This window comes from Artibeus jamaicensis, unplaced genomic scaffold, assembly GCF_021234435.1.
Source record: "Artibeus jamaicensis isolate MK-2021 breed Jamaican fruit bat unplaced genomic scaffold, CSHL_Jam_final scaffold_474, whole genome shotgun sequence".
Lineage (NCBI taxonomy): Eukaryota > Metazoa > Chordata > Mammalia > Chiroptera > Phyllostomidae > Artibeus > Artibeus jamaicensis.
Window position 1 is genome coordinate 40,798,199 of NW_026522046.1, and position 14,129 is coordinate 40,812,327.

General features: G+C 56.9%; 1 protein-coding gene across 1 annotated transcript in view; it reads left to right on the plus strand.

Annotated features, from left to right (window-relative positions):
- TSPEAR (thrombospondin type laminin G domain and EAR repeats) overlaps positions 1-13,857 on the plus strand; it is a 40,215-nt gene extending 26,358 nt beyond the window's left edge. The window contains exons 9-11 of the mRNA XM_037158219.2: positions 9,298-9,485; positions 10,104-10,205; positions 13,213-13,857. Coding sequence (XP_037014114.2) covers positions 9,298-9,485; positions 10,104-10,205; positions 13,213-13,366 — 444 coding nt within the window. The 3' untranslated portion in view covers positions 13,367-13,857. The remainder of the gene's footprint in view (positions 1-9,297; positions 9,486-10,103; positions 10,206-13,212) is intronic.
- Positions 13,858-14,129: the final 272 nt, after the last annotated feature.

The following is a 14,129-nucleotide window of genomic DNA, read 5'->3' on the forward strand; positions in this document are numbered from 1 at the left end:
TGGGGAGATGCACTGGGGGAAGCGGGGCTGGGATGAGGCGTTATTCTTGAGTTAGGGCGACAGCGGCTCAGTTTGGCTGAGCAGGAACCTCGTGAAGCTGCCCTGCCAAGATCTTGACCCCCTTCTTCCCGCTCCATCCTTGCGGCCACCTTGTGAGGTAACCGCTGCCACTAGTCCCCTCTCCACACGGGAAGCTGCAGCACAGAGGTGACGGGCTTCCCCGTGATGGAGCTGGGACTGGGACCCAGACAGTGTGGCGCACGGCTTTGTTCAGCACCGGACTGGTTCTTTCTGAAAGGCAAGCCCCTGCGTGACATGGGTCGTCCGCTGGTCGTGGCTGTGGTGCATGATGGGCGCCAGGACAGCCCAGACATGCTGGGTCAGAGGAGACTGTGCCGGTGTGGGTGGCCGATCTGAAAGCGTTCAGCAGTGGGCTGCGGTGGGGCGCGCCTGCTGGGTGACAGGGTCTGCCTTGTGATTAGAGTCCAGGACCAGGAGACTGGAGGTGCAAGAATGTCTGGGTCTGGGCCAGGGCAGTGCTGCAGGTGGGGAGACAGGCTCCCAAGGACACCTGGACTGGCAGGGACCGAATGGCCTCGAGCAGCAGGGCAGGGGCCGCGTGGGTCCCTGTCCTAGAGGCTGTGCAGGTGGCCTCTGCGGCTCAGCACACGGTGGCAGGGGGATGGGTCAGAATCTGGAAGGGATCGAATCATATTGAAGGAGGGACGATCATAGGAGCCGAAGACTTTGTTCCAAAAGAAGACTCAGGGCATTGTTTCCAAGACTCTAGCAGATGAGTGAGTCAGGGAGTGGAGTTCTGGGGTGTTAGATCAGGGCCTGGCAGCCTGGCACAGAAGGGCGGCCGCCAAGCCAGGCCCCGCAGGACCCTCAGACCCTGCATGTGGTGTGAGAGGTCCCTGCGGTGGGCGGGGAGTACATTTTGGAGATTGTCATTCTACAGCTACCAACACTGTGATCCCAAGTCGCCTGCATTCGAACAGAAAGGTGCAATTGGACAGAAGTCCAGTTGAACATGGTCTTCATTTCAGCGCTTCGCCGAGGGCCACAACCTGCAGGCTGGGCCCCGGGTCCCCAGAGCACAGCTGCCAGTGACAGGTGCAGCCACTGCCACCCGCTAAACAGACTCAGATGACGAAGGGCCTCCCGCCGTGAGAAGGCCTGAAACGTGGAGGCTAAAATCCACACACTCGCCCGCCCACACCGGGAGGCAATGAGCGGGTTCTAGAAGCAAGAGAATTTTCAGAAACTGTAATTACCTTCCGAAGTCCAGACGATACCGCATTTGTGAGATGAATACGGAATGCCATTAACAGGAAAGAGTGCTTGGATTTTAAAAATACCATTGCTGGCGTGCCAAGAAGACACTCATCAAACTTGATTGGAAAATAAAGGTGGGCAAATCTCCCAGAATGAGGGATAAAAAGAAAAGATAGAACCAACCAGGAATCTGAGTGCCAGGAACCAGAGTTCTAGAAAGAGTGAAGCCAGAAAAGGGGCGATGGAATTAGCAAAGAAAAAGCCCAAGGTTCTCCCTGAACCAGGAACGTGAACCTTCGGATCGAAAGGGCCGAGACCGAGGGGATGAGAGCTGCAGGGACTCGGCTGTGCGGAAACCGTGGGCACTGAGCAGGAGATCCGCCCTCAGTCCCCAGCCCAGGGAGGGGTGCCTGCGAACTCCTGCTGATGCCCATTGGCCGGCGCTGGTCACATGACCCAGCCCAGCTGCATGGGGTGCTGAGAGACGTGGGGGAGCACCCAGAAGGTGGTGTCCTTGTGCACCTGCAAACACAGGTGTCAGCCTGACACAGGAGATCAGAGTCAGAGGTGGTGGCTCCCACCGTGGTTGGTGGTAGTTCCGGAACCACTGCTGTTTGTCCTAGAGGCTGTCAGCCCGGGCGGGAGGGCCCCATGGACACATGTGGGCTGCACAACTTAAAGACACGATGGCAGCGTGGACAGCAAGTGGGAAGACTCGCGGGTGGAAGCCCCGGGCTCGCACTGCAGATGCCACGTTCCCAGGGGCACTGGCTTCACGGAAGCAGGAGAGCGCAGGCTCCTGGGGAGAGGAAGGGCCGGGGAGGAGCTGGGAGACGTGCTTGTGGGCAGAGATGGCGATTTTTCCCCCCCCCCGCAGAAAGGAAAGAAGAGGGAAGGAGGGAGAGAGGGGTTCGGGAAGAACTTGTGGACGAGCAGCGGTGTGCAGCACACAGGGTCCACGTGTGACTGCAGCACAAAGGAGGGTCCGTCTGACCCGCGTGCAGGGACTGTTCCCAGCAGTGACACAGAGGCTGTGCACCATCGACGTGACCACAGCTGCGCCCTCGGCCCTGGGCAGCGTGAACGCCGACAGTGCATCTCAGTTTTAGAATCTTCGGTGGACAAAGCCGGGGGCGTGTCTGGGAGCCACGCTGATTGTATGTGCAGCGGGGCAGCCCTGGCAGCTTGGAGGGAGGGGGCGCAGGAGGTGTGGGGAGGCGAGGGGCCCAGGCCTTTGTCCTGGATGCTGCAGCAGGGCCTGAAGAGAGGATGCTCACGCCGCCCACTGGAATCAGAGGGCTCCCCGGGGCCCCCTGAGAGGGAGGTTACCCAGTCCCTAGGCAGGGGCAGTTCTCTCTCAGGCACCCAGGGCAGGTGAGAGCAGGTGGGAGCACCCAAGGAAGCAAGACCCCCTGGTACTGGGCCCCGCTCCTCGCTCTGGGCACGGTGTTTTCCATTCCTGCCAGCCTCATCCCGAACCCCTAGAATGTCCACCTTTTTGGCCGAGATGGCCACCTTTTTGTTCCTCTTTTGGAGAAGCCATTCTGCCAATTACAGAGATTTTTGGAGGGAGGTCTGTGGCTGCTTGTGCTCAGCTGGCTCATGATTTCATCTCAGACCCATTTCACAGATGGTGAAGCCAAGGCTGGGAAGGGAGGGGACCTGGCTGGGGACATACGGTGGTGAGTGGAAGAGCCAGTTGTCCACAGGTGTCCTTGTGTCCACACAAGTCCCCTCCTCCAGGCCTGCACCATCCGGGTGGAGCCTGGCTCGTAGTTTGCGCAGCGAGCTGTCTCCTTTCCTCCCGGGTGTGCGGCCCACCCTCCCGGCTCCTTATCACAAAGGGTCAGGACGAGGCACTGGGTCCTGCTGGGCAGACTCCGCTAGGTCTTCGCCTGCTCCGGGAGGCAGGTGGGGAGAGTCCCGGAAGGTGGCCACAGGACTCCATCCTGGGCGATGTCGGGTGGTAACTCCACCTGCGAGGGCGGAGCTGTTCTAGGAGCCAGGACCCTGAGGCTGCTCAGGCGGGCACTCGGGCCCTGTGGTCGCCCGAGCTCTGCAGGCTCCCACGGGGGCCCCGGGCGTGTGGCAGCTCTGCCCCCTGCCTGAAGGCGGCCTTCTCTCACAAGCCGCATCTGTTCACAGCTCAGTAATTCCTCAAAACCCACGAAACCCCACTTTCATGTTTTGCCAGCATTTTCCGGGGTGTGTTTAAGTCCTTTCAGGCCTTGAAGATCCCGCGCTGTGTTTACTGTTTGGTTGGGAGTTTTGCAACGCCTTTCCTGACCGTGAGCTTTGAAGCAGGAGAGGCTGGGTGCTTGGAGATCTCGCGTGCGGGGAGATGTCGGGGGAGGTGAGGGGTGTGGGCCATGTCTGCAACGCCGCGGGCACTGTCCTGGCTAGGGGTGGGGGGCTTCTGCTCCCGGGGAGTCCAGGCCGTGCAGGGCTTTCGCCCACCTGTGACTGGAGGCTGGCTCCCACCCTCCTGCCAGGAATTCTAGGACTGTCCTCCGGGTGACAGAGACCCAGGCTTCAACCTCTTGTCCTCGGCATCTTGGACCAAAGGAGGGCTGAGCTGGGCGCCTCCAGGAGGGAATGACTCTGCAAGTGTAGAAACCTGGCCTCCCGCTGCCGGGGTTTCCGCTCCCTGAGTGACCGGCTGTGGGGCTGTGGTCACATTTGATAATGTAAGCACAGATGTGAGGGTAGGGGTTGAGGATCAGAAGTGGTGGGGGGCAGAGGGGTAAGACTGACCAAGGTTCGGGGTTCAGAGTTTGCTGCCCGGGAGCCAAGGCTCATGGACATGCCCATGGTGGACAGACACGAGGACCAGGGCAGGGTGTGGGCGGGAGGCTTGGGGTAGGGGTGGCTGCATGCCCAGGGCCCCAGGGAGAGGGTCGGTGATGGAGGGGACCGTGAGCTGGGCAGGTGGGTGGGACATGCAGAGGTGTGGCGGACTGGCCAGCGGGTGTGCAGGTGGCAGAAAAATGGCCCAGAAACAGTCCTCACCAAGGATGCCCACGTCCAGCAACAAATGAAAAGGAAGAGGCAAGAAAGTTGGGTTAAGACCCACCTCTGTGAGGAGGGGGTGAAAGAGCAGCCCCTTTCTGGGCCAGTACCACCCAGAATAACTGGCCAGGTGCTCACGAGGGGAGGGTGCTCCCTCCTGAGACCTCCATTGTCCCTGTGAGGCAGGAGCTGGCAGCAGCCCGGGCAGCATGGCTTGGAGGGGCTACTGGGCCTGGGGGCAGCTCAGGGAAGCACCTAGAATTTGGGTGAGGAGTGTGCTACTCTCCCCCACCTCCCGGGATGGGACCCTTGCCCACATTAGCCACCTGCCTGCAGTGAGGATGGCAGCATCCCCCCAGGGTCCTTTGGAGGCCACCTGTCTTCCCCCGGCAGTGCCTCCGACTCCTTCACCCTCTGCTCTGGCACTCCCGGGCCCCGATTCTTGGCTGCATCAAAGCTGGAACCCAAGAGCCTCCTTGCCCGCACTGGCGTGCTGCCCACCCTCGAGGGAGCCTGTCAGGGCTCCAAACCCCCAGGCACTGTGCCAGGGCTGGCGGGGCCGGGCTCCAGGGGAATTCCGTTCAGAAGGAGGGAAGGAAGGGGCCCACCCAGCCCAGCAGGTGCCTGGCCACCTGCGGGCTGGTGCCAGGCAGGGTCTGGCAGGGCCATTTGATGTGGGGATTTCTTCCCTCTGCACCTCATGTGGTTAGAGGCCAGGAGTGGCCTGACAGCGGCCCGAGCCCCTGCACGCGCTGCTCAGGCTGGTGCAGCCCCAGGCCGGCGCAGACTCACTTCCTGGCGTGGGGAGCCCAGCCTCCGGCAGGGGATGCAGATGTCGGCTCCGCTCGGTGGGGGCTTCAGGCAGCTACGGTGTGATGAGGGGTCACTGACAGTCAGTAACCGTGACCCAGCCAGGCCCCATGCGGGTCCCAGCCAGCCTGTGGCCGGATAAAATGCAGACTGCCCATTCAATTTACAGTCCAGAGAAACAGTGACTAATTTTTTAGTAAAAGCATTGCCCTGCGTATTGCATGGAATACGCACAGACTGAAAAATAAAGTTATGTTTTGCTGAAGTTCACAAGGAACGAGGCACCTCGTATTTGCCGTATCGTGCCCCACCCCGCTGGGTGCGTGGGGCAGAGGCTGGGTGACAGTCCCTCTGAGCCACACTCACCTGCCACTCCCCCTGCTTCCCTGCTGCCAACCACACCTTCCTCCTCACCTGGGGATGCTTCTCCCTGTGCTGCTGAAGCCCCAGCACCCGCCGAGGCCCCCTCACCCCGCATGTCCTCCGAGCTGGGGCTCAGGGCAGGCGAGAGGTCAGCGGGTCATGTAACTCAGAGCTCAAGGAAGCCCTGGTGATTGGGGTTGAACCGGGAGGCAGAGAGCCTGGCCCCTTGCACTGTGGGGCATGCCCGCCTGCACGTGTGTCTACAGGTGTGTGTGTGTGTGCAAACAGGTGTGCGCATTTGCACGTGCGTGTTCCCATCAACATTGTTTTCCCAGCACGGGTTCCAGAGGCCAGGGACCTGACATCACCTGTGTGGTCTCTGCAAAGCCACAGCCGGTGTGTGTGTGTGACTCTCCACCCCGTGTGGGTCCTTAACAGACCCCCCGCTTCGACACAGCCCTACGGTGGGTGGTGCTGAAAGCCCCTCTGGGCCCCTCATGCCCAAGCCGGCTCAGAAGGCTTGGGGCAGCCCTGGAAAGAGAATGTAGCCACCTCACAGAGTGGAACCTAGTTTAGGAGAGGACAGGGTACTTGAGAAAGGCCCCAGTAAGGGATTGGCGACAGCCAGGTGTCCTGGTTCCCTGTCCTTGTCCTAGTGAGTCATCCTTTTGGCTTAAACGTACTTGGTTCTGCTCCTCAGGACGGACCCAGACCTGTTTCCAGAGCTCCTGGGTCTGAGCCCAGCTTTGGCCCCAGGAGGGTTCTTAGCGAGCAGGCAGGCCGGCTGGACCGAGGCGGGCAACGTCGCCCTCTGCTGGGCACAGGGAAAACACCGTCCTGTCGGCGGGGAGCGTTTACAAAGTGCTCGCCACACTTGGCCAGGCAGGCACGAGACCCGTGGGGAGGAGAAGACAGGCCGGGCAGCCTGTCCTGAATTTACGAGCGGGGAAGTGACGAGGTAACTAACGTGGCCAGGAAGGGAGGTCAGGGCAAAGAGAAACGGAGCCGCTTCCCACCGTGGAGGCCGCTGGGGATGTCCCCTGTGCACGGGCCTTGCTGGGCAGGGGGACGGGGTCGGCCCCTCCCCTCCAGGCTGAGAACCCCCAGCTCGACCTGGGACAGAGCAGGGATGGTCTGCCCTACCCCCACTTTCTGCTGGGAAGTTTGGTCTGAAAATGAGTTCATTTTGCCTTCATTTTTGAAGGATATTTTCACTGGTTGGAGAATGCTGCTTTCCATTACTTTAAACGGGTTTTCTGGTCGAGGCTGCGCCTCCGTGGGGGGGAGGTCGGGCTGCCTTGTGTCCGAGGTGCCCTGGCGGCTGCTGTTAAAATGTTCTTTGTCGTCGGTTTTCAGCTACTTGAAGAGGCTGTGTCTACATGTGGTTTTCAATACTCGTTTTCCACTTTGGGTCTCTGATCCTCTTGCCTCAATGTTTTCAATCAAATTTGGAGAAATTTTGGCCTGTGTTTATTTGAACGCTCTTTCTGCCTCATTCCCCTTTCCTTTCCTCTGTGGCTCCAGTTGCCGATAGGTGGCGCTGCATTCGGTTGCCCCACGGGTCACGGAGGCGCTGTTTGCTTTAACTATAATCTATTTTTGCCTTTGAATGCTTCAATTAGGATAACTTCTGTTGGTCTGTCTTCTAGTTCACTGATGATTGGCTCTGCATCCAACGAATCAACGAATACAGATGTTATGCTTCCTATTACAGGATTTCTGTTTGACTCCTTTTAGAGTTTTCCTGGCTCTCCGAATTTTCTCCCCGCTGCTCACTACATTCACACTTCTCTGGGGGCGGCCACCATCGTTACAGCCTTTGCCTGCTAACTCCTGTGTCTGCACAGGGTCAGCCTATTTCCATCTGCTGTGCCTTCTTCCACTTATAGGCCCCATGGCTGCCGTGCTCCCTGCTGGTCGGGTCTCTGGCCGGTCCTTTCAGCCCCTTGGCTACGGTATGTCTCAGGGACCCTGCACTTTTCCCTACGTGCAACTCAGGAACCAGGCGAGGACTTGAGAGAAGTTTGTATGGAGATATTGGTCCCTTCTGTGGCTCCCTCCCTCCTGGGGCTGCTGGCCTCTGTTTCCGGACCCTCTGGAAGCTCCCATGGGCTCCCCTGGACTCCCTCGCCTGACTGGCCTGCCATGCCCATTTGAACACCAGGAGCACCCTCAGAAGAGATGTCAGATAAACCTGTGTTCAAGGGGCGCACTCCTCCAGGCTCTGCCTGTCCTTGGCCCTTCTCCTTTGAACGGTTGTGTGTTCTGTGTAAGTGCCGTGTCCGGAGTGACAGTTGTGACCGGCATCAGGGTCAGTCTGATGCAAGTCTCTCCGTTTGTGTCAGAAGCTGAGGGCCTGGAGGAGAAACACTTAAGGGCCACGTCCATGCAGAGTCTACCACCTGCGCCTTTGCGGCCCTCGACCCCCTTCTGCTCACACGGGAGCTGAGACCCCTGAAGCCTGCACAGGCCATGGTTTGGGGCCTCCAAGAGCATTTACACGCTCTTGCATCTGCCACAGACCCCTGCAGGGCGCTGCCACAGTCTCCCTCTCTCCCCCAAGACTGTCATCGGTGTGGTCGCCCTCCGGGGCTGGCCCTGCCCCTTGCTCCCCAGGAAAGTGTCTCCCTTCATTTCCTGCCCCTGTCCTCTCTCTTCAGGGCTCAGGCTGGGCCCTGGATCTGGGTTTCTCTGGTCCTCTCCTCCCTGAGCACAGGTGTCACCATTCCCCCAAGACGCTGGCTGTAAACTGGACACATGCTTCCTGCTCATGGGCCCCACCTGCCAATCAGCTCATGCCACTCGAGGCCTGGGGCAAATGCTCCATAGCTGGCCACTCATGCAAAAGTCCAGACCTATTGACCCTGCACACCTCATCCTCGAGGGTGACAAGTGATCTATGGAGCAATGGCGTGCAAGGGAATCCGGAGATGGGGCTGTGAATGGAACCAAAAGAGACCCCCCAGGCAGGAGCAGCTCATAATAAGAAACACAAGAGGAACCTAGTGGTTGCTTCAGAGGTCATGGCCAGATTGGAGGAAGCAGGGAGGGCTCCCTGGAAGAGGTGTTACTCCAGCTATGTAACCAAAAGCAAGTTCGGCAATCTGTCACTACAAAAGCCAGTACCCATGAGGCAGGTGCTGATGTAAAGGAACATTTATTTTCAGGTGCCGGCCACCTGGAAGATGGGGACTCACATCTCAAAGCCCACCTCCACCTCTCCGTGGAGGGAGAGGTTTTTATAAGGAGGGAGAGGGGAACAGAACAAAGAGATCAAGGGAGGGGGTTGAAAGGTTCTTTACATGCAGATGAGCTCGGTCCCTTCCAATAAGGCAGGCGATGGGCGGGTGTGCATCATCCTGGTTTAGTCGTCCTGGCTTCACGATCCTGGCTCCATGGTTGAAGGTCAGCAAATCTCCCAGAGCCAGGAGGCCTGAAGGTTGGAGTCTATGTATTTTGAAGTTAGTTCTTAGGATTCTTACACAAGCGTGCTGTTCATCTACAAGCCGCATGTTAGTCAGAGTCAGCCCTTATGGAAACAATGACAAGAGAATGGAGGGGGGGGGGTCACAATTCCCTGCTGTTGCAATTCTCCACTGTTACAGCTAGACCTTGAAGGAAGGGCGGCACAGATGGCTAAGAAGCAGGCGCCTCAGATGGTGCAGCTCACAGCTGATGTGCCTGGGAAATCAAGCAAAGCCAGGCCAGGGAGGGAGACCCAGCCCCAATTGCTCTGCTGTGTGTGTGTCTGGGGGGATGTTGCCCCCTGGTGGCGCTTGGCTGTTCCTGCAGCCTCTCTGTTCACCGGTGCTCTCTGCCTCCTCTCGCTGCCCCCAGACCTTTGGCGCCGCGGACTGGGAAGTTTTCCATATTGGAGACAGGATCTTTCTTGCTGTTGCCAACAGTCACAGTTATGACGTGGAGATGCAAGTGCAAAATGATTCCTACGTCATCAACTCCGTCATCTATGAGCTGAATGTCACCGCACAGACGTTCGTCAAGTTCCAGGAAATCCCGACCTGCAGGTATGGCTAAGCTGGCAACTGGCGGGGAGCAAACGGAGCCCATGCACAGACCGAATAGCATTCAGCCTTAAACAGGAGTGAGATCCTGGTGCACACTGTGCCGTGGAGAAACCTGGGGGCACCATGCTGAGCAAAATAAGCCAGACACGAAAGGACAAGACGCTGAGTGGGCCCACCCAGGAATCAAATCCATAGAGACAGAAAGTAGATGGTGGTGCCGAGGCTGGGGGGTGGGGGAGGGGGGAGGGGGAGGGGGGTTTGTGTTTAGTGAGGACAGGTTCTGCAGGGGAAGGCGAAAAGTTCTGGAGATGGATGGTACTAGTGAGCCATGCGCTTAAAAATGGTTAAAATGATAAATTTCATGTTATGTATATTTTAGCAAAATTATTGTTTTTTAATTTTAAGTGAATGACTAAACTCCCCTGTGTCTGATAAGGTCGCCCGCCTCACGCCCAGCCCCTCCTCTGTGGGTCTGGGGTGGGACCTGGGCCCTGAGTTCTGGGATTAGGAACCAAAACTAGAAACCATCTCCGGAGCCCGGGCAGCACCTCAGGTTCTGTGTCCTAACGTCTGTGCCCTAACATTGGCCCCCTGACATCTGTCCCCTTGCTCCCACAGCGCTCTGGACTGGGAGTTCTTCTCGGTGGGAGAAGATTACTTCTTGGTGGTTGCCAATTCCTTTGATGGAAATACCTTCTCCGTAAACAGTATTATTTACAGGTAAAGAGCTGCTGAAGGCCACACCCTGCGTCCCCACCTGGTTCTCTGGGGGTAGACCCCACTCCCTGCCAGTGACCAGGCTCAGAGCCAGTGGGCCGCTTGGGGCTGCCCCCCCCGAGCGCGGCTGGGTCTGGGTCCTGTCCCCGGGGTTACTAGCCAGGTGATCCATGTCACTAATGCTCACGACTTCGGAGTCTGGCTCGGATGGAGTGTGCAGGCTCAGTAATCGGAGAGCTACTGATAGTTTATTTTAGTAAATGTTCCCTCCGGGACTGCGGTGTGTCTCTCCACTCATCACCTGTCCTTCGGTGAGAGTTTACGCCCTGGCGTAGGCACTGGGGCATCCCTGTTAAAGTCGCTTCTGGGTGTTGGCCACGTATCGTATGCATAACACCTGCGGCTTGTCCATTTCCAGCTGCTTTTCGGGACACATTTTTTCCCCAGTCCCCGGACCAAATGGTCAGTCTCTGGAGCAGCGTGCCACGGGGGTTCGAAGAGCAAAGCTGCCTCTGAATAAAAGCAACTTTGCCTCTTTCCTTCTCCTGTGTTCACTGCTCACTTAGTGTCCTCAATGAGCTGGAACTTCCCGAATGATCTTGAACAGCTTCGCCAGCAGCCCCGTCTTGCTGATTTGACAAGAGCAGGCTCAGTGTCGCGGGGCGTGACCAGAACGCGAGCGGCCGCGTGGGGCCCTTGGCCGTTCCTCAGCCGAGGCGGTGGCTCCTCTCCCATAATCCGCTGGCGTAATGACTTATGAGAGGTTTCCTCGAATTCCTGGGATGAATGCCACTAGACAATGTGTAATTACTTACTATGCCACCGGCTACCAACTGTTCATGAATGATTTAAGAGTTTTGCGTCTTTAATAGGAAACGAAATTGCTCTGTGGTTTTCTCTGGGGGCCGTACCTTTACCCAGTTGGGAGTGGAGCCTCTGTTAATAGGTACGCGCAGTACAGCTTCCACCTACGGCTCTGGGCTGGACTGGCTTCGACAGTAGGACTTACCCGTTCCTTTCACCATTAGGCTAAATTCAGTTCTAGAACCATCTGGTCCATTGTTCAGTGTCCTGTTTCCGCCGTGGTCACCAGTGTAATCGTGTGGTCTGTCTCTTCTTGGGACAATTTGGGTCCTCTAAGTTTTCCTAGGAAAATCCGTTTTCTTTAGGCTTTCTAATTTATTGCTGTAGAGTTTTCAACGTGTCAGAGTAATTTTAAAATTCGTATGGAAGAATAAATCTTCAAAGATGGCCAAGAACATTTTGAAAAATAAAAGCAGTGAAGGAGCCCTGGCTGGTGTAGCTCAGTGGATTGAGCGCGGGCCTGCGAACCAGACAATCGCGGTTCGATTCCCAGTCAGGGCACATGCCAGGGTTGCAGGCAGGTTCCCTGCAGGCCAGTTCCCAGCAGGGGATGCACGAAAGGCGACCATACATTGATGTTTCTCTCCCTCTCTCCTTCCCTTCCCCTCTAAAGATAAATAAATAAAATCTTTTAAAATAAATAAAAAAATAAAATAAAAGCAGTGAAGGAGGCCCTGACAGCATCTTAGAAGTCAACAAGTCCGCAGGTGGAACAGGACACAATCCCAAGGAAAGCCGACGGCTCATGGCTACTCAGTGTGATAAGTGTTGTATTTCAAGCCAATGAGAAAATGAGGCATAAGAAAGTAACTCAATAAGTAAATAATTATTACTTAGTAAAATAATTTTTATGTAATTTTCTGTCCATCTGGAAGGAAACAAAGCTATATTCCTGTTTCATATTATATACCAAATAATACATATAATGTATATTTATGTTATATAGAAAAATAAGGTTTTTGAGGATTAAGCATCTAACTGTAAAACAAAGTAAACAACAGAAATATTAGGAGAAGTTGCTAAGATAGATATACGAGAAGACATAGAAATCTCCTTAAAGAAGGTTAGAAATAGGTCACAGGCTGACTACCTGAATTTAATTTTTTTTCATGGAAAAAGATGTCCTATTCAAAATCAAAAGCAAAACTATTTACCACACGTGTGATAGAAGAGGAACCCCCTACAAAGCAATAAAAGATTTTTTAATTCACAAAAATGACCAAATATATGAACAGGAATTTCCAGAAGCAAAATGGAAGATGTGATTAAACATATTAGGAGTTTTTCTCAACATACTAGGGTGATGCGTTTTCCTCCCTCCGTCCTTTTGGGTGGAGGTGGGGGCACCCCGGCCCCTTCCCATCGGGACAGAAATCACCAGCCATTCTGGAGAGTAATCTGGAAAAATATTAAAACTACGTGTGCCTTCGGCCCAGGTGCCCTTCTGGGAGAACTCACTCTACAAAAATGGAACCACCTGTCAATAAATCCCTTTTGAAGGCGAACCCCAGGAACCACGGACTGTGTGGACACCGGGCCATGGGCTGTGTTTGGGATCCAGTCTTGGAGGGGGGGTCATGGGGTCACAGAGCAGTGTGCTGCGGGCACGCCTCCTCCGCATGGGAGTGCCACACCTGTGTGTCACAGGTGTGTGTTTGAGGGCGTGTGCCTCCATGCCAACCGTGACCCCAGGAGTGGGGAGGGTTTTGGCTCAGCCCCTACAGTGAACCCATTGCAACTTCCAGGACACTTCCCTGCCACCCTCACACCCCCCTACCCCCCTACCCTGCCCACCCCAGCTTTGGGGCTGGCCTGAGGGCGCTCTGGGCTGGGGGCGGGTCCCTGGGTGGATACGAAAAGCTTCGGGGTTGTGGACAGGGTAGGCTCCTTCTTCCAGGCCTGTTTTCCTCTTTGCATGCTCCCAGCACCGCACCCTGAGACTGTGACCCGGGGAAGCTGTGCAGCGTGGGGACACGTGGCCCGCCATGCTGTGCATGTGGGAGAGGCAGATGGCGGCCTGGAGCGGAGCACAGAGGGCCAGGCTGCAAACTGGGCGGGGCGGGAGCCTCGGGGGAGTGAGCAGCCTGGACGGGCAGGCAGCCTGGCTCGGGCCGCCAGTCCCGAGGCTGACGCGTCTCTCCCGCAGGTGGCAGGGGTACGAAGGCTTCGTGGCCGTGCACAGCCTCCCAACCTTCGGCTGCAGGGACTGGGAGACCTTCCGCACCACAGCTGGCTCCTACCTCGTCTACTCCAGCGCCAAGGAGCCCCTCTCCCGGGTGCTGAAGCTCAGGACGGGGTGATGGGCCCGGGCCCCAGGAAGAGGACCCACCTCCCTGCACCCCAGAATCCCACCTAAGAAGTCCTGGAACCTCTGCGGGGGTTGGGGGGGGGTGATGAGCCCAGGCAGCATCACTTCCAGAGCTGTCATCTCACCGTCCCTGGCCCTCCTCCAGGGACATCTGTCACCTCTCTGGCCTGGTAGCCATTGCGGGCAGAAGCAGGTGACCCATGGGCATTCAGATGGAAACCGGAGCTGCCCTGCACGTCTGGGTGCTTTGCAGGGGTTTCGCTTTAAAGGAAAAGTGCATACAGTTTTTTACCTCATAAGCAAAAGCCTGCTCAGCTTCCCCACGGAAGCCTGGACGTGGGGGTTGAAGAGGGCCATCGAATTCCGGCCCCACCACCCTGCCCCGGTCAGCAAGCCCAGACGGGGAACAGGCCTGATGCTATTCTACACATTCATACCAGCTATTTATTGTATTTTGTCTACACCGAATATATTTATGATGCTCTCTACAAAGAGCATGACCGCATCTGTGTCTTTCTGGCGGGGCCTTGACTCTCGGTGAGCATGTCCCAGGGACCAGACACCACCTGTGGGCCCTCGTCACCAATGTAGGCAGAGGACACCTCTCATGCAGAGAGTAATTCCTCTGGCCTCAGTTTGCCCACGGCTGCGGAGGGGGCGGTGAGGCTGCCTCCCCTGACCCTGCAGCTGGTGGGTGTGCAGGGCAGACTTGGGCCACCTCCTTGGGCCAGCACTCACCCGCTTTCCCCCTGCCC